Genomic DNA, 21,170 nt, shown 5'->3' with positions numbered 1-21,170 from the left:
GCGCTGGGGTTGGCCCTGGCCTGAGGAGACCCACAAAAGCTCCTTGGACCTCTAGGGCTCTCACAGATGCCTCATCACAGGAGGCGAGGGGCACAGGTAGTACCCCTAATGCAAGCTGAGCACAGAGACCCTGCTTCCAGCATCTTCCCCAGTGACCCTGCATCAGGCTTGGGGCCATCACACTCTCCCGCCTAGAGTTACCTGCATGAGGCAAGGTGGGGGGAGTGCTACATCCATCCTCTGCTGTGCCTGTGCCCCACCCCAGCAAGTTTCCAGCTCTCAGCCAGGCTGGGCAGGAAGTGAAGGGGACACAATGGAGCTACATCTCATGTTAGTAGAGGGTGCATGCTGAAGATCACTGCCTCTGTGCTGCCATCTACGAGTCAGCCCACCTGGGGAGGCCATGGTGGCTCTGCCCCTCTGCTCCCTCCCTGTGCCCCAAACAAGCCACATCTCCCCCCTCCCCCAACCTCTGAATATTTCTGGCTTGCTCCCCCGCCAGCAGACTAAGCAGAGCAAGCCCTCCAAGGGTGGCTTAGCATGCAGAAAAATCTGTGGGGGGCCCTAGACTCCATATGCCTCCCCCATGTGTAACCTCTTCTGGGAGCTTAAACCGGGAACTCTGCTACATTCTAAAAATCATGTGGTGAAGAGAGGCACTGGATCTATGGTTTCTTACAACAGTATGTAACCTACTAACCCCTCTTTCTGTGCGATGACTGCAGAGGTGTTGACCATCCATTCTACCTTGAATGGTCTCATAGAATGTATGCTAATTACTTGTGCTGAACAATCAGTTCAACCTTAAATTTTGCTCTGATACTGAGGGTATCTTTCCCAGACATGAAGAAGAGCTTTGTGTGGCTCAAAAGCTTGTCTGTCTCTCCAACAAATGTTGGTCCAATGAAAGACACTGGACTCACCCTGTCTTCCTAAAATCCTGTGACTGAAACAGCTACAACTATACTGCATTCATCTAGGGGAGCTGGTGTATACCTTTGATTAATTTCAATGGAAAATATGTATTTACCTTTCCTAGCTGGATATGAAAATCATAACCAGAGTGTCCTGTGACTGCAGCTATCCCTTAATAAGCAAACTGAAGGCATAGGCATAAAATATATTATCCTCAACACCGAATTATTCAGATCTGAGCGGAAGCAGTTACTGTATGCATAAATGAGATCTGTATCATTGTCATTGATATGGTCCAAGAAGTTTTCCTAGACTAGATAGTTGATTTTTCAAAGTACAATCATTGCATTTCAAGTAGCTACTTTCTGTATTTTTGAAGGCGAGTTTTCCAAAGTTCTGTTTTTAATGCTTTTTGGAAGTGAAGAAGAAAAAAAATGATCTTGATAGTGAAATTGAAGGGGGGCCGGGAAGAAAACCAACAAAATCCATAGATGCACAAAGCACATCATCCTTTTTTATTACCATTTTTAGGAGGGCAGGGAGACAGCGAGACAGACAGATAGAATTGTCATTGCCCAATGATGACAGTGGGTCAGTAAGTTGGAATCTGGCTATTAAGAGCTTCAAGAATCTTCCTTTTGTTTTCTGTTTGCAGATTTTATTCCTCACCGTACAGTATTGCAACAAACCGCATGATTCCACAGACATCTATCACGCCATTCATTGCTGCTTCCCCTGTCTCTACATATCAGGTATGTCAGATATGCATGCCTCTCTGTATGTACCCCTCAGTTGATTATGTTTTGGATGTGGACAAAGACAAAATGTATGCAGCAGAAAATTGTATGTGTGCGTGCATGCTTTATTCATGCTTTAAATCAAGGTTTTTTTGGTAGCACTGAAGTTCTGCTTAGTGTAGGCTATCCTGTACTTCCTGGATTCTTTACACTAAGTAATATAAGCCACCATATTTTTTTCTTATTTTAATCAGTTTTTCAAGTGCTCAGCATTTAGCTTCATTTCCAGCTGACACTATCAAAGGTTTTCAAGCTGAATGAAATATTTTGTCTTTTATGGCTTCTGTTCTTTGGCTGAATTTTAGAGAATGCACCTTTTTAGTCTTTTAGTTTGTATTCATCAGGTTTTCATCTTTTGCTTCCAGATTGTTGCCCCACTGACATCCATTAACAACACATTCCTCTTGAATAGCACTCTGCAAAGCAAGCCATTGGGGGAACACAGTTTTCATACATGCCTTCAGGCTCCCACCCATTGTATATTTTTGGCTTTCTCACCAACTCCTCTCAGGCCAGGTCTACACTAGACCCAGCATCTTAGCTTAAGATATGCAACTCCAGCTGGAGTTGGCTTACCTTAAGCTGAGCTTGGCAACATCTTCAAAGCAGGAGGTTGACAGAAGCAAACACTCCCATCATCTTCGCTTACTCCTGGTGAGAGCAGGAGTATGGGACGCCAGTGGGGGTGCCCTCTCAGTTCAATTTAGTGAGTCTTAACTAAACTTGCTAAATTTAACTCTGGAAGACCGAATGTGGCAGGGGCATGAAAACATGGCCTCAGTCTTCCCAGAATAGTATTACTGTCCCGGCCTCCCTATTCTATATCAAGTTTTCATTAAGAAACCCCTGTTAATGCAGGATGGCTTTTCTGAGTTGATATTAAAACATTGCCATGCACATTTATTTGCAAGCAGTATTTTGGACTGGAACATCTCCAATATATAAGTAGTCATTGTTGATCTGAGAAGCAAGAATACTGGGGTTTTTCCCACATCATAGTGAGGAACGCTTTTGTCAGGCTGTCAGAGTTGAAACCACGCATAAAATGTATCCCTAAAGCTTACTGAAGTAGATCATTTTGATTGTTGTCTGGAGTTGTTTTCTTTCAATATTTTATGGGTGAATTTAATGGTCGTGAAAATGAAACACTTCTGGCATTTCCTTGAATGAGGAACAGTGCAAGTGTTATATGTTCTCTTTCCCATACTGGTCATTTCCAACCTGTATCCTCACTGCTCCTTCAATCCTGGCGCCCGATTCAGAAAATTTCACCAGACTTGCAAAACTACATTTTGAGGGTTTTTTTTGATTTGTTAAGGATTTTTAAATATTAAGAATATGTCTGCAGGACACTACCATTGGTTAAGATACCAAAATTATTTTAGTTTGTACAGTAAGGGAGATTGAAAATCAGAACTCCAGAGGTAAAATGAATTAAACTTGACTCCTTTTCTCAAGCAGATGTTCTGTGACTGAAACAACTTCCAAATGGCAGCACAGAGGCTACAATTTTCAATATCTCTTTAAGGGCCTGGTATCTACTTTTCCAAGCTTTGAATGAGGTTTTTAAAATTACTTTCTGTGGTACAGAAGTCACTTTTGAAACTGGAACTTAAACACTGTGGCAGTAAAGAGCGTTTGAAAATTTTACTTAAAATTTGAGCCTACTGTACCATCCACTGGATATCATACTTTATTGGATAAAACAGGGGAGGTAGTGTGCTCTCTTTCAGACTTCTGAACATGGCCAATACATTGCTGAATGGGACTGGACAGTTTTTATGCTAGTAAGATTACAAGAGATTGACAAATGTTGTCTCCCACTGGGTTCTTCCTATTAGCTTGCTATTTGTTATAATTGTGACAAATGCAAAAGATGCTTGCACCTAACTGCACTGAGAGAAGAGAGCTCTGTTTAAACTGTTTTGTACTAATGTGTTTGATATGCAGGTCCAGAGTACTTCGTGGATGCCTCATCCGCCGTATGTTATGCAACCAACAGTAAGTGGATATTTCCCGTATCCTACTAAACCTGCATGTATCAGATCCCTATCTCTGCTGGACAGCACTAGTTTATTGGAAAGGTCATAAGAACAATCAGATGCCCCATTAGAATCTGGTTCTTTAAGAAATCATATGTGTATTCAGCATAAAGAGAAAAATTGGATCATATATATTGTCTCATTTTGTAGATTTTATTTAGGGAATAAAAAACCCTTGAGTGTAGGCTCTGAATCATTACTTTAGGGACTGAGAGATAACTGCACTCTTGGATATTTTGAGTTGCTTGGTTGAACACATCTGCTATTCTTCCCCTATATGTTTATCCATTCAAAAAATGCTTTCTAGCTGACATATATACTTGAAAGGATCTTTACTCCATCACTAACATATTCCAAACATTACAAGATGTAAAGCACATCTGTCTTAGATTCTCTGCAGAATTTGGGTTTACTCCCTGACTTGATCGGTCAACTCATATTTGTTCTATCTTGGAAAGTTTGCTTCATGCTTCATCAAATGCAGTAAAGCACTCAAGTACATGTAGCATCATTCATTAAAAATAAGTGGTTCTGCAAGTTTAGTTCTGCTCACAAAGTTCTTTCAGCAGTGTTGTTTAAATGCCAGGGAAGTATTAGGCAGAGGCAACACACTGAATACATTTGTACAGATTGCCTGGATTGTGGAGTGGTTTGTTTGTTTGTTTGTTTGTTTGTTGTATTTGGCCAACTTACTGGATATTGATTGATGTGAAACTGTTGCTTATTCGCACTCAAACATGTTTTCCACATTCACATCCACATCAATTTTGAGTAATTGATTTAGCAAGGTAAATGTAACATTAAGAGCAGAGCATTGGGTTTTTACAATATCTGTGCTTTCCCACCCATGCAAGTATTTTGACTATATAATAATAATCATCATCATTATATTTATTTGGTACCTATCTGGTGAAGTATGAGGCTTTGGGAATGAGTTTTGCTCTCTGTGAAATCAAGGTAGCTTTTTTCACTAGCTGGAGTTAGGCATACGGTAATATGGATATAACTATCTTACCTTTGGACCATAATCCTGATTTGAAACATTCTTACTCATTCTTCATTGTTGTTCTCCTGAGGAGAGTCTAAGGGTATGTCTAGACTACATGGCTCCGTCGACGGAGCCATGTAGATGAGTTTACTAGACATAGGAAAATGAAGCAGCGATTTAAATAATCGCCACTTCATTTACATCAAAATGGCCGCCACACTGTGCCGATCAGCTGTTTGGCGGCACAGCAGGGCAGTCTGGATGTGCCGCATTTGACAAGGGAAGCCTTTGTCGACTGCTCCAGTATGCCTCGTGAATGAGGTTTACCGGAGCGGTCGACAAAGGCTTCCCTTGTCAACCGCGGCGCGCCCAGACGGCCCCGCTGTGCCACCAAACAGCTGATCGGCACAGTGTGGCGGCCATTTTGATGTAAATGAAGTGGTGATTATTTAAATCGCCGCTTCATTTTCCTATGTCTAGTAAACTCATCAACATGGCTCCGTCGACGGAGCCATGTAGTCTAGACATACTCTTACAGATTTTTCAGGCTGTGTAGTGGTCTGATCATGTGATCAAATACCTATTCAAAACTCAAATGAAACAACTAAATTTATATTTGCATCCAGATCTAGATGCAATTATGTCTCCTTGAGGGAAAAGAGCACATAAAGCTCCCTCCTTGCCTGCATTTACACTACAGGAAGACATGTTGTAGTGAGAGTTTTTAAATGTACAGTGAAATCTGTTTTTGACACTTCAGACATAATTGCAGAGCTTACAAAATGTTAGACTCCCAGACAACAGTGAGGACAAGTAACTTTTTCAACATGAAAAATTAATCCACTTAACAATTAATATTTGGGTATTGGGTGTGGGTGTAGTAGTTAGTTGTGTTCGGAGAGGTCAGTTTGGTAGAGGGCTCTCTTCAATACAGTGATTCAAGGAGTTAAGGATGGCTGTCATTCCAAGGGTGGCAGAGTTAAGTCTGTTGTATTAGTGTCTATCACGTAGAATAGTTGTGGTAATAGTAAGCTGTCCTGGCATTTGTGTCATTCTTATTATGTCTATTACAATCCTAGTGACTTCAGACTATTTTTTATGGATCAATTTCATAGGTAGGTGTTTGTTTTTTTTTAAATGCTTATCTGGGGCAGGTATTGGATAAGCAGGAGCTAGACCATGTCAGTAGAAGTACAGGGGGCTATTGGTCAACAATGACATGTAGGACTGCCCAATAAAAATTTCACCCAAAGCCCAAATCCAGTGGCTTATTTATTAAAATATTATTATAAAAACTCAAACACTACATAGACCATTCAAAGCACATACAAAGTAGCATACTCTGAAATGTCACACCAACTGGCAACCTACATTAACAGAAGAAAAAAGTGTTTATGCTCTACTTTAAGCCCACTATAGTTGCAAATTTGTCACCTCCATAAAGTTAAAAACAACAAAATGGAGAACATCTGACTAAGTGAGGATTTCAAATTCTTTAGTGAATTAGCGACACTGGTGACTTTCTGACCCAATTAGCTATTTCTCTCTCCTATTTGGTTTAATATGTGACATTGTTATCCAAAATGTCACTACTTTACTTGACAACATTTTATAGGATGACTGACTGCCATGCGTGTGTACTCTACATGATTTTATAATGTCACATTAGAAGCTAGTGCTGATAAATTTTATATTTCCCTTGCTACGGAATGTAGGAACATTCTGTTACGGCTGTATTATTCTTTGTGAGTAAACATAAACTCTTTTAAGGAGATGTTTGAGGCAGTTCTAATGCTGATGGTAAATACTTTGTGTTAATTAAAACATTCAGTAAATGATGTCACTGGATGATTAATTTTTCATTCTCAGAAGAAAAATCAGATTTAGCATACTGTTTATACTTAATCATGATGTAGTGCTCTTCGTGATAGCAGAGCCAGATTCTGTTGTAGTGAAGATAAAGGAGATTCTTTATTCAGGATGCTATACATGCATACACAGTCCAGCTTTCTCCTAGGTTCTCAAGCTCACAGATTGAAAAAAACAGCTGTGCTGCATAATATAACAACCCAAAGAATATCTAGCTTGCAACTAAGCCATCACGGAATGGGTTGTTGACTACATGCAATGCTAGCCAACTGTTTACATGGAAACATGCCAGGAATATATTTCGAGTCATTACCAACCAAATAAGAGTGAAGTGTGACTTTATTTTGAAGGATAATGGGAAGAAATATTATTTCAAATAACATGTATTATACATGAATTCTATTAGCTGTGTAATTAGCTGCATAGAAATGAATATAAAATAGATTCAACCACTTCTGCTGATTTAAAATAATTAACACAAATAATATTCACATGCTGACCAAATAAAGTCATGCCAAAGAAATACCCACATCTGTGTACCCCCAAAACCCACGTGAACTTGCAAACTGGAGCATGCCTAAGTGCTTTAGAAAATGGGATTTTGGCTCCTGAATCAATTAGGTATTTTTAAAATGTTTACCCTTCGGATCCTAAGCAACTTAGAAACTTTTTTAAATTTTACCCTATGTAAATATAATCTTCTCAATTAGATGGCTGAATTGATTGCACTGTAGTCAACCCGCAAATGTATCTCAAATATTCAAGATGCATTTGTTTGTCCCCTTTCCCGTATGTCCTATCTACATGTACCCACTCTGGAGGAAAACACGCTCCGATAGCATTGTGACAAGGGGATGTTGGAGTCCTCTTGACACAACAGTTAATAAATTCATCCCAAAAACTCTGAGTTCTGTTTGATCAAGCACAAATTTCTTCTTAATCTGTTCACCCATTCCTGTCAGGGAAAATCATGTACAGTACTCCACTGCTACCTTGGAATAAGAATTGAGGGAGAGAGATGGCAGGATCCAAATATGAATGGGAAGTGAGTTATCCTGTGGATTTAGAGACTTTGCCATATTAGCATGTTTGGTTGTCTGACTTCTTGCCATCCTTGAATGCTCACTGGTAGCTCACTGAAAACTTTTGTAAAACATTATTTTTAAAATCAACTAATAGTCCTGTCACACATTAGAGACTAACAAATATATATGCATAGCTTCATGAGCTTTCATCGGCACAATCCACTTCTTCAAATGAGCTGGTGCTTATTTTTAAAGACAACTCAGACACACAGAGAGAGAGATTTTTGTATTTTTTTAATTACCTATGACATTAGCATATAATTGTTATGATCAGAATATTTGTTTTTAAAAGCTCTTGTGCTCCTATTGCTTGTTCTTCACTGAGGGCCCAATTTGTAGAGAAGCAGCATAAATATACACTCTGTGCCTGCATCTGTTTTTACATTCAAGAGCCTTCATATGTGCATGAAAATCTAATAAATAGGGCCAAATGTGCATTATAGTTTCTATACAATAACTGCAGAAGGAATTAACCAAGGGAAGCATGCTTCCTACTGCATTGGGAGGAATCATAGCAACACATCCCTATGTTTGCTCTCCAGTCGGATGTGCAGTTGTAGCTGAGAAAGGCATAACAATGCTAGTTTTAATTTACCTAGTGCAGTTACAAAGAGCAGTAAGGATGTGTTAGCTTGGACTAGCAATACAAATATATATAGAGGATCCAAGTAGCTTGTACAGCACTGACCACCCAATGCCACGTCTTTACTGCTGTACTAACTAAACTAAATCTAGTTCAGGTGTGTCTACCCAAAGTACAATCCCACTTCCTATTACAGTGTAGACAACCACACAGGGAAAGCCGTTCAGGTAGGGTGGTTTCCATTCTGATGTTGCATTTCCAGTAGACACTCTGGATAGTCTTGTCTAGTCCACAACTCCTACCCCCAAAGAAAGGAGAGTAACCCAATGTTCCATAAAGTAATCTTATTGAATTTTTCAGTCCCTCTTGCCTTGTCCTTTGGGAGAGAAAATCTGATTTTCATTTTTTACACTTCTGTCTTTACTCAGGCAAAGTTGCCACTTCATTAAGAATGCATTGTTAGTAAAGAGTTCAAGATGTCATCTTTTTCTTGCAATATATGGATATAGATTAAAATATACAAACTCTGCCGCAAAAACATCATTTTTTATTTTCTCACTAGCAATACCCTAAATACCACAGTACCTTTTCAGTGTTTAGATTCCTAATTCCTTGAACAAAGAAAGCTTAGTTCTTATACATGCTCATAAATAATCTCACTTAACTATATTTTCTTTACCTCCACATTTGTTATGCTATCTTTTCAGTAACCTGAACCAGGAGTCCATTCTGTGTTAGACTGTGTGAATGTAAAGAAACAAAGTGTGTCCTCTGTCGCCCATTTCTGTTGTAGGAATGTGATAGTTCAGCTACATGATATGAAAAATAAACAGGAAACAAGCCTTAGAAATTGGAATCTCCAGCTAGTCTTTTAACTTTTAGCTGTGTGGTTTTTTTTATTAGAGCCTTTGAACATGAACTTACTTGAACTTATAAGGCTAAGGAGTTGAGAGTTTGAAATGACTAACAATATACCAGTGCCTAAGCTCTACTGAGCCGTTTTAATTCTAGTGTTTCCCAAGGCAGAAAAATCAAGGACGGCCAATTCTGTAACTCTAATAATCAAGAAAGTAATTGGCAGTATTCCTTTGGGACTAGCATGAGGTCATGTCTACATACCCCTCGCCCAAATAGAAAATTTTCCCTAGACTACCAGTGCATAATCACAAGATGACCTGAGCATGCATTTACAGAATCTGTCTAATCTCAGGTGTTAGTGCCAATCACCATAGTATTGAAGCTCAGAAGTGACTGCTGTGGATAGGGTAAAATAGAAAAGCAATAGATTTCAACCAACTTTTTATCTCAGTAAGAGGACATAGGTGTAAGCAGCTTATCCATGTCACACATGAGGTGCAAGAGTTGGGGCTGGAATAATAATGTATTACTGATCATTCAACTTTTATCTGAAATCATATAACACAAACAAAAGTTGCAATAGTTATTTATTTTGATGATGTTCACAAGCATCTCCTCTCAAATTCCTTTCCTGAAGCCACTTTGTGTAGCTGAATGTCTTTGTGATGTAACCAGTATATAAAATCTTCCCCTGGAAACCTATGCCTTGACATATACAGGCAGTCCCCGAGTTACGCGGATCCGACTTACGTCGGATCTGCAGTTACGAACGGGGATTTTCTCGCCCCAGAGGACTGGAGCGGCGGGACGCCTGGTCCCGCCGCCCGCCTCCTCCGCGGCGAGAAAAGCTGCTCCCCGTCCCCCTGGTCTGCTGCGGGAACCAGCAAACCAGGGAGACGCTGAGCAAAGCGGCGCAGGACCCGGGGCCGGACCCGCGGCGCTTCCAGATCAGCTGGAAGCGCTGCGGGTGCGGCCCCGGGTCCTGTGCGGCTTTGCTCAGCGTCTCCCTGGTCTGCTGGGGGGGACGCAGCTAGTGCCCCCCCCAGCAGACCAGGGAGATGTGGAGCAAAGCCCGGGGCCTGTGGTAGAGCAGGTGGGGTGCTGCCGGTTGGTCCCGCAGCACCGCTCCTTGGCGCTACTGGACCAACCCGGCAGCACCCCAGCTACTCTGCCCCAGGAGTCCTGATTCAGCCGCTGCGGATCAGTTTCAGCAATGGCTGAATCAGGACGCCTGGGGCAGAGCAGCTGGGGTGCTGCTGGGTTGGTCCAGTAGCGCCGAGGAGTGGCCGCGCTACTGGACCAACGCAGCAGCACCCGAGCTGCTCTGCCCCAGGCGTCCCCAAGTTAGCTTCTGCTGAAACTGACCAGCGGCTGACTACAGGAAGCCCGAGGCAGAGTTGCTCTGCCCCGGGCTTCCTGGAATCAGCTGCTGATCAGTTTCAGCAGCAGCTGACTTGGGGACGCCTGGGGTTCTTAAGTTGAATCTGTATGTAAGTAAGAACTGGTGTCCAGATTCAGCGGCTGAATCTGGATGCCAGTTCCGACTTACATACAGATTCAACTTAAGAACAAACCTACAGTCCCTATCTTGTACGTAACCCGGGGACTGCCTGTAGTCAGTGAGCAGAAGAGACACAGAATATTTCCCCTTGTATTTTTCTATATATTCTTATCCGTAAAACCCTTATTTATTCTATTAGTATTATATTTTCCTAAAATCATTCCAGAGGCAATGTACATTTTAAATGGATGGACCATCGGTTAGCTTATTGGCATATCTGTTTTGCAATTAATTTAAGTTAATGGGAACATCTGTATACAAAATACACATGTATATACATTTTTTAATTCAAATCTATAAACTTGAATACAAAAGATATTTAAAGACACTAATTTTGATAGGATACTTGTGACATTTTGGATTCAGGAATTTCTGTTTTAGGATAAATAATGCTCATTGAGTGCTGATTTCTATTTAACAGAAGAGAAGGAACCTTAATCATCAGCCTCAGGCTCACGAGAATAGTTTTAATACAACTATTTAAAATGAGCAGAATATATAAAAGGGTGTTTTTAAAAGCTTTGAATGCAAAAGATATGTACTTTTAAGTGAAATTTCTCATTTTGTGGGTGGACAAGAATTAAATGGTACTTTTTGAAGCTCTGCCTGGGTTTTGAGTGTTAGAATTAATCCTGGGCAAATGGATTAATGAGTAGGTGGAAGATGATGGGATCAACAGAGTGATAAATCACATAGACGTGATACAAGCTGATCACGTTTTGCTTCCGCTTATCACATCATTGATACTGCATCATGGGAGATGTGTGTCTGTGAAGGTGATATTGTAAATTTGAGAAGCCTTGACGTGTTTTATTTTCTACTCCACTGTCATGGGGAGCTCTTTTGAAGACTACTCTTTTCCAGCAGCCCCTTCTGGCCAACTAACAAACTTTATAGAATCAGTCTTTTCTTGCCCAGTTGAGCCAGATTTCAGGTTGCTCCCTGGCTCCTCTGCCTGCTGAAGTCTCTGATGTTATCGGGTTATCTTTACCCTTGTTAGTCCTGTATGGTGTGGACATCACATCCCAACCTTTATAAGTCATCATTCATCACTTACCACATCTCCTGCCTCCTGCCACAAAATCTATCATCTTAAGATTGATGCAAACATTTCCAACCCCGGGAGCAGCAGCATCTGTGGTAACACTGGTATGATGCTAGTTGAAATGTACGCAGGTTTCGAGGCGATATCCAAGTAATAGGCTAGGCAGAGAGCAGTTGGAAGCCAGGCTGCAGAGCAGCAATGGAACTGTTGCACCGGCTGGGGGAGGGGATCCCTACAGCGGCCAACTCTACAGAACAAAGAGAAGCCTGGACTCCGTCTGTGGGCTTCCCAAATCCTCGCTCTTTCTGCAATGAATGCTCTGCAGCACATTACTTCCATTGCCAGAAGGGCCCTGTGCAAATCTGGAGAACAGGACACAATTTGAACTTAAAAGAGCAATACATAAGAAGAGCCATACAGCATGACCAAGGTTTTGCTGGAGAGGAATACTATGGCACCTAAACAGGAGTTTCAAGGACTGGACTGGATAATGTCAATCTCTTTCAGACTCATACATTTATTGATAAAATTGTGAAATATTAATTCCTGCTAGAGAGGCTTCACAGCAGTTTCAGCACGGGTATGCGTAAGTGACGTAATTCGTTGTTTTAGAATTAAGTTCAGTATTGTAAATTTCACAGCATTATTTTTTTGAACATGGAATCATTCCAGGATTTCAATCTGAGAGGACTCCATTGTGAATTACAAATAAATCCCTGAGTCAGAGTGTTCACATTACTGGTTTATTAGTGCCTAGAAGCCACAGATTGGGAGCCCATTTGTGGTAGGAGTTCCCTGCTTTCATGTTGATGAGAGTGGATTGAGCCCTGTTATAGTTGGCGGTCCTGAATTCTAGTCTAATTTCTGCTACTGATATGCTAGATGACACTTGAGGAAATAATTTCACTTCTCTGCTCTTGTTTCATTTTTTTCTGACTCATTTAGTGGACACTTCATGGTTGTGACTGTCCCTTACTCTATTTTGTACAGTCTCTACCAGAACTAGGCCCTGGTCTTGTCATCCAGCTATTACCACAGAATAGATAATAATCTGCTAACAACAAATTAAAAAGTGTCCCTGCCTAACATATACTGGGCATGATTCTTCTTTTATGTTAACAAGGTGTAAATCAGGAATAACTCCACTGAAATAAATAGAGTCACACAGATGTGACACTGGAATGAGAAGATAATCATCAGGGACACAATGAATAAATTTAATGAACCGTATGTTTAGTTCCTCAAAAAAAAAAGTCCACAAAATCACACTTCCAGAGGCTAATATACATAAGTAGAGAAAATTATCTAGTCTTTCTAATAATACTTGTGTATAGTTAAGAGAAAATATAGGTATGGTTTTTAACAATTAATTTAATTACATCCTAACTGATAATATAATAACTGTTTCTCTAGTAGGGGAAATGGGTGAAGTGATATAATAGTAGGCACCCCATTAATTATAAACTGTTGAGTAATCTCAATAGTTTATAATTATAATTTTACTAGTAATTCCTGACAGTATTATCTTTTTATATACTTTGTAAACATTCCCTGTGGTTCAACAGGCTACCAGCTGGGAAACTTGAAACAAAAATCCCTGTATAAATTTTCCCACATTTTTCCAATTGCGACTGGTTTGTTATTGAAGATTTGATGGGGCTAGCAGCCTTAGGCATTGCTTTGTGATTGTTTTTCTTTGATTTTGTTTAATTTTTTGTTAAATAACTTTTTTTAGGACAAACATGACTTTTTAAAGTATGAATAATTATTATGGAGTTTGCAAAACATAGACAAATTCATACCAGATCTTGCTTACCTTATTTAAGCATTCATAATCCCATTACAATTAGTAGGACCATTTACTTAATTAAAGCATTCAGATTGTAACCTCATGGGTTGATTCCCCTCTCAACGCTGGTGTAAATTAGGATTAAGTCCATTTAAGAAAACAGTGTTGTTTAATGTTATCATAGTTCAGTGATAACTGCACTATAGTTAAGACTGCATTACGGAGTTCAGTTTTAACAGGAGCTTTAATACTTTATTTTGTAAAATCTCATTGAAATGGCAACAAAAAACCCCAAGTAGAATATAAACTTTAAGTAATTTTGGAAATGTTGATGGTGATTAGATTGATACACAGAATAATAAGTGTTTTTAAATCACCTTTTGGTGCACAGCAGGTGGTTCTACAATGGATATTTAGTGCATGGCTGGCTAAGTACTGCAGAAAGGGATTGAGGGGTTATAGTGGACCAGCTAAATATGAGTCGTCAGAGTCATAGTCAAAAAAAGCAAATGTGATTCTGGGATGCATTAGCAGGAGTGTTGTTAGCAAAACACAAGAAGTAGTTTCTCCATTCTACTCTATGATGATTAAGCCTCAACTGGAGTAGTGTGTCTACTTCTGGACACCACATTTCAAGAAATTGGAGAAGGTCCAGAGAAAATTAAAATATATATATTATTAAAGGAAACATGACCTGTGGAAGAAGACTGAAATAACTTGGCTTTTTTAGCTTAGAAAAGAGAAAACTGAGAAGGGGACATGCTAGCAGTTTTCAAGTACCTAAAAGGGTGTTACAAAGAGGAGGGAGAAAAATTGTTCTCCTTGACATCTGAGGACAGGCTTAAATTGCAGCAAGGGAGGTTTATGTTGGACATTAGGAAAAACTTCTTAACTGTTAGGGTGGTTAAACACTGGAATAAATTTCCTAGGGAGACTGTGGAATTTCCATCACTGGAGATATTTAAGAGCAGTTTGGATAGCCATCTATCAGGGATGATCTAGATGGTACTTCGTCCTTCCATGAGGGCAGGGTACTGGACTTGATGACCTCTCGAGGTCGCTTCCGGTTCTAGTATTCTATGATTCTCTAAGCATGAGGCAGCTTTACACTCCAGTTTGCTGTACAGTAAGTGTTACTATAGACAAGCCTTGTTTTTTTCTGGAAATGAGTGTTACATAGAGAAGGTGGGTGAGGTAATATCTTTTATTGGACCAATGTCTGTTGGTGAAAGACACAAGTTACACAGAGCTTTTCTTCAGGTCTGTGTAAGTGTGGGGGAGGGAGGCTGCTCCTGCGATAGTCTGAGGGGGTCCCCCACAGGCAGGCTCAATGCCCCTTTTCTAAAGGGGTGTGTGGTCCCTAAAAAACCATTCCCTCCTACAGTAAATATGGCCACATGGGTCTGGTCCCAAAGTCCTCGGCCCTCGCTTCAGGGTAAATACGGTCCAAACGCCTAGCCCAAAAGTACTGTCCCCTCTCTCAAAGGGAATATGGCCGGGTAGGCCTTGTCCCAGAAAACACTGTTCCCTCTTTTAGGGTATATATGGCCCAGCAGGCCTAGTCCAAAAAGTTCTGTGATCTCCCTCTGGAAGGCTCTCTGGCCTGGAGGCCTACGCCTCTGGTGAGTCTCCCCTGGCTATCAAGGAAGTGAGCATTGTGGGACAGAGAGGTAGGGGGGACCCAGGCACTCCTGCTCCTCCGGGTCCCAACTCAGGGCCCTGTTGGCAGTGGACGCTTCCACTGCCTGCTCAGAGGGGGGTCCCGCCGAAACACGCTGAGCTCCTCAAAGGACAAACCTCTGTCCTGGGCCTCTTCCTACCGTTCCTGGTGTTGGGGTTGTGGCCGCTTCGGCCTGGACTGTGGCTCCTGGGGCTGCTGTGGCTGCAGCGGCTGCTGCCTGGGCTACGGCTCCCAGGGCTATGGTGGCTGTTGCCTGGGTGGCCTCAGGGAATGCTCAGGAACTCCGTCCTGAGCTCCTTCCCTGCTAGCAGTCCACGCATACTGAGCTGCTCCCCTGACATTTATACAGCTCCAGCAGTTGGAGCATGCCCAGTCTGGAAAGAAGGACGGGACTTCCTCTGCCCACAGATTGTTAGCCCTCCTCCCCTTCAGTGCGGGGCATATCCGCCCCGTCACAGTAAGCTTGAAAACTTGTGTCTCTCACAAGCAGAGGTTGGTCTCTCTCTAATTGCCTGGGACCAACGGGACTACAACACTGCATGACTGGCACAGAGTCCTTGACAGATGTTCCACCCAGATGTTAGATTGTGCTATCAACACTAAACATGGGGGGTTGCTCTATGTGCCTTCCTCTCAGCAACATTTAAATGGGATACGGTATTAGTCACATAGGAATTGCTGTTGCATGTTACAGGCTCTCACATGCTTAAGGAGGGTCAATGTAGTCAGGTGCAGGTTCAATGTGGTTTCTTCCTTTGATTCCAAGGCAGGAAATTATCCACAGAGAAACCCCCGAGATGAATGAAAAACTAGGAAATTAACTAAGAAAAGCAATGTTTATTAGCAGTTCAGGTTGTGTCAAGACACATCCCATTCACCTAAAACCTTCAAATCAAGGAAAAAAATAAATTACGGGGAAAGGTGGGGGAAGGGTTCCACTTTGATGTTGCCTATAACTCTGCCAATAATACACTTCAGCATTCCACTAGTTTTTCATGTCCCACTCCAGCAGGTACTCAAATGCAGTATATACTCCAGCTTCAGCCAACTTGCAGTCTAACAGAAAATCTTGTGAAATCATACAAGGTCATTGTTAGCAATCGTCAGCACATGTCAGTTCATGCTTTTGGGAAATTGTTATGCCTTAACATAGCTTAACAAGTTTTGTGTTCGAGTACAAATTTGATGAAGTTGGGATTTCTTGGACTGAAAACTTTGTCTAGCTGGATTAGTTCCAGACAATCTTTTACATCCCTTTCAGACCATAACCCAGTTAGGAGATGGAGATGTGGACCCTTGCACAGATAAGATGGGCTCTGCTTTATCTGTTAGCTAAGGGAAAAGAAGAAAACTGCATCCATCCCAGAAGAAACAATGAGGAGAGAGTGCCTCAAGCACCATCTCAATAGTTCTGTTTTCTTTGTATCACCCTAACACAGTGGTTCTCAGCCTTTTCTAGTATACGGACCCCTTTTCAATATATTACAATTTCATAGACTTCTCCTCCGCTTTTGCCCACACTGCTTCTTCAGCTCCCACCCCCTATATCCTCTGCCCATCAACAGAGGATATGGTGCAAGAACAGAATTTCGGGAGGGTAGAGGGGGTAGTAGCTGTACATTCCAGGACATGGCTTGCTTTTCATCCCATTCTCTGGACGGTAGGGGGGTGAGAGGAAAGTGCTTGCATTCTGTGCATGCCTATGACACCTGACTGGTGTGTGAGGCATGCACAGAATGCAAGCACTTTCCCCTCACTCCCTTAGCATCTGGAGAATGGGATGAAAAGCAAGCCATGTCCCAGAGCACACAGATGCTGCTCCACTACCCTCCCGAAATTCTACCCTTGAAGGCAGCTCCTGCCCCCGCACTCCATCCTAGGCCAGGCACGGAGCCCTGAGAGAGAGGTGGAAAAAAGAAAAGGAAAAGAAAAGGATCGGTCCTATCCTTACTTTTAAACTTTCCACTGAAGCCTTGCAGTACCATCGTGGACCACTAGGGGTCTGCGGGCCACAGGTTGGGAAACACTGCCCTAATACACCAGTATATTTGTAGTTTTGGACCCCCTTTCTACTGCTTTGTGCTACAGAATGTGCAATGTAAGCATACAGTGACTACTGTTATGCACTGCAAAGTATGAGAACATTCCTCATATAATCCTCCCCTGCCCCTTTAGGCCAATCAAAGGCAACACATAGCCTGGCACCTTATTAATTGTGATTTTCCCCCACAACAAAGCCAATTTAGCACTTTTGTTTTAATAGGATTCTTACAGATGGAAACTAATGAGAAGTTACTCCATTAAGTACCCAAGAGGATAGATGCCCAAAATGTGGCACCAATGTGGCATCGTTGCGTTCTAAAACACAGCAGTTTTCTTTTAAAAATTGCAGTTTACCTTTGTGAAGTACTTTATTTTGAAAAAGTCTTCTACTCTAGCAGCAGGATTTAATGGAGTTTGCTAGAGTAGCAGCACAGCACAAGCAAGTAATGCTGATTAGTCAACAGGCAGCTTGAGCAATGGTGCAACAGTGGGTTAAAAAAGGAGGCAGGTACCAGTAAATGATAAAAACCCGAAGGGTCTCTTGATAGGTAGTCCATCTAGCCACAGGTAATCAGAGATGACATACACTGGAAGGCTAGTGACGTGGAGTACATGATAATGCTATCATGCTATGTTAGCTGCACCAACTTGGATTTACCAAACTCTGGCTCAGCAAAACTCCTGTTCATCCAAAATTTCTTTATGGACTTCGGATTGCAGTGTGTTAGTCGGGGTAGTTGGCCAACAGACTTTAAAATCTTTATTCTGGAGCTGAAAGACTTTGAATGCATCCTTCAGATTGCTGAATCCGTTCCACTTGTTAATATGATACTCTGTTTTTCTTCAAGAGTTCTGGATCTCTGAAACAGAAACACTTATTTATGCTACTGTGGCATCTTCTCAAATCTGAAATTCACTATGTGTTGTAAACCCTTAGTTATGGGCAGTTAATTCATGCTCCCAGAAAAGGGGAGGGGGGTCAGTCTCTTAGTTTCATTGTACAATCTTAGTGGATCCAGAAATGAAACTTTTGTGAACAGCTGTCTTCTTTGAGATGGTGGTCTGAAAGTAATTCACATGCCCAGTGAATTTGAAATGGTCACCAGCATATCAATAATTTCTTCCTATAGGAATGGAGACAGTAGTTGGTCCCTTTTTTACTACACTCAGAACACACAAATATTGCTTTCAGATATAGATAGTGAGAGAATAGCTGTACCATGCCACACACATTTTGGACTGTGATGGAGTAATCCTAGTTGATTTTATAGTATCTTCAGACAGTCTGTTCTTCATTACGATGGGATATTTTATTTGGTCACTTTCAAGAAAGTAGTAATTGTCTTATTACTGACCCACAATTTTTTCCACCAATACTTTTTAATCTTGATGCACAGCTATTAATGGGAAATGGTTCCACTACAGAGCAATTCAAATTGATTTTGTTTCTAGTTTAAAAATATATTACAGCAGATCCACAGTATATGGAAGTGCTCAGGGGTGTTGAGGTGAACTGGCCTGATGGTGTATGCAGCTTCTAATGGGAACTCGGTACATTTAGGGGAGTGGTGATTGATTAGTTGGTACTCTGGCTAATTGATATGGCACAGAGTGAGTCAGATGCTCTCAGCTCCATCCAAATCACACATGACACTGCTTTGCTGTGTCTTAATACTGACTGGATAATTCACATGATAAAAGCAGCACTGCATAGATGAGACCGCCGGAGTTTAATGTATTGACCTTCAGCATCAGTTGCATTCCTTCAAACAAAGCTTCCTGCTGGCAAAGCATTACTCCTCTGCTGGAAATTTTTTTAAAGGATATTCTCAGGTCTTGTTTGGTTTTTTATGGGCTTGAATGCGGTCACAGAGATCCTGTGAGATCAGAAGAATGGAATGAACATGGCCACAGATGTCACTTGAGCTATTTCCACAGCTGGACGTACACCAGCCAGAGTGGGCGGTTTCTTGCAGATGAATTAGTCTGCTGAACTATGTGATGCAAAACATCTGTTACAATGAGAACAAACAAAAACGATGTGCCTTTGAAGATTGTGATTTGATGGGAGTCACTTGCAATGGCTCTGAATGAGACAGTTGTCAGCAGCAAAACATTTTTGTGCTTGCTGTTGCATGAACTGAAGCAAACATAAGTGTTAAAGCCATCTAATCAAAGACCTGCTTTTGCTGAATGATCTTACTTTGAGTTCTAATATGTTGGTGGGAAGGGGAGAACTTAATGATTTCTATACCTTGATCCCTTTTAAATGCAGTAGTTTAATTCCAGCTGAGTGGCTATACAAGCTTAGAAACAACATTATTGCAACTACTGTTCTCCTACCACTCTTTTCTCCATACAGGCACACTGTTGTGTTTCCAGCTGTTTTGAAGTATGATAGACAGTTTTCATTGCCAGTGCTACTTGATGGCAAACAAAATCCTAAAAATGTTTTCACTTGGAAGGTCATCTACTTGATCTCTGGTCAGAGCAGGAACTTGCCCTTTGGTGAAAAAACAGCAGAAATGATCTAAATATTCCCACAGAATTTTGTTCTGAGACTTTTTTTTTAAGTTCTTGCAGATAACATGAAAATATCAATAGCAAGCATCTCAGAAATATACAACATGCTAAACAACAGGATGATATCCTGGCTCTGTGAAAGTCAATATTAAAACGCACATTGATTTCAGTGGTGCAAGGTTTTTACCCCAAATATCTGTAACATGCACTAAACTAAGGTCTGTGTTTTACTCTAAGTGTTGGGCTGCGGAGTTTGTGTCAACTGAAGTTGTACAGTACCACATACTGGTATGTTGGACATATCTGGCATCTAGTCTAGCTTTTATGTTTCAAGTACTTCTATTTACACATCTCTCCATTTCAGGAGCTACTTACGGGGCTGACAAAAGATCATGTCTTCTTGTGATATTTTAGTTTCTAGAGAGTGGAATTAATGCAAGAAGACCAGATTTCATGGATTTTTTCTGTCATAATTGGGTTCCCTTTTTTTTTTCATAGATTCCAAAGTCAGAGGATGTGAACATCTAATTTAACCACCTGTGTAACATAGGGCATCAAACTTCCGCAAAATAATTCCTAGAACAGATCTTTTGGGGGGGGGGGGGAAATTCCAGTCTTAATTTAAAAATTGACAGTGATGGAGAATCACTGTTCCTGTGGTTAATTACTCTGACAGTTAACATGTATGCCTTATTTCCAGTCTGAATGTGTCTAGCTTCAGCTCAATTCAAAAAGTACAAATATGAAGACCAAGATGCTGTTGCTTATCTGAGTTTATCTGAGCATCTATTTTTAATTTTTTTTCTGTGTTTTGACCTTTAAGACACAAAAAGTTTTACTTGGTTCTAGTAGAGCCATATTCGCAGCCCTATCACACACACGATTGTAAATGGGTAATTGCTATGTTGAAATTATTTTAAGTGTTTTCTCCCATTCCCCTATAGCTCTTAGGTAAACAAAGTGAGGCCCTCATCCATTTCTGTCTTTCTCTTTCACTTCCCCTTGGCTGTTTTCTGTACCTTTTTCTTCCCACGCTGTCACTTGCTCCTTGCTAGGATTTGCAGACACATAGATATTGGCCAGTTGGATTATTCCAGCAGCCCACAGTATGAATTATTCTCCCAGAGCACAGAGATCTTCTTACCAATGGCTCCTTCATGCAGTGGATTTCATCCTTAAGCTACAGTAGACTGATGCCCCCAAAATCTGCACAATGGCTAGTTATCTAGTCTGAACCTAATACTGCCTCCATTGTATACCCTACATTAGTGATTGTCACCTTCCTTTTTGCTTTATAGCCTACATTATAAGAGATGGTCTCACTTCAGTACCTTAGCATATTAATAGGCAACTCTTCATCAACCATCCCTGTAATATGAAGAATAGCCTTC

The 21,170-nt window shown here is 41.1% G+C and overlaps 1 protein-coding gene across 9 annotated transcripts in view; it reads left to right on the top strand.

Annotated features, from left to right (window-relative positions):
- RBMS3 (RNA binding motif single stranded interacting protein 3) overlaps positions 1-21,170 on the top strand; it is a 995,810-nt gene that overhangs the window by 911,469 nt on the left and 63,171 nt on the right. For all 9 annotated transcript variants that reach the window (XM_075921983.1, XM_075921980.1, XM_075921982.1 and 6 more), the window contains 2 exons: positions 1,571-1,667; positions 3,663-3,713. In XM_075921983.1, coding sequence (XP_075778098.1) covers positions 1,571-1,667; positions 3,663-3,713 — 148 coding nt within the window. The remainder of the gene's footprint in view (positions 1-1,570; positions 1,668-3,662; positions 3,714-21,170) is intronic.

The sequence above is a fragment of the Pelodiscus sinensis genome, chromosome 2 (assembly GCF_049634645.1).
Source record: "Pelodiscus sinensis isolate JC-2024 chromosome 2, ASM4963464v1, whole genome shotgun sequence".
Classification (NCBI taxonomy): Eukaryota; Metazoa; Chordata; order Testudines; family Trionychidae; genus Pelodiscus; species Pelodiscus sinensis.
This window is presented reverse-complemented; position numbering and strand designations above follow the sequence as displayed.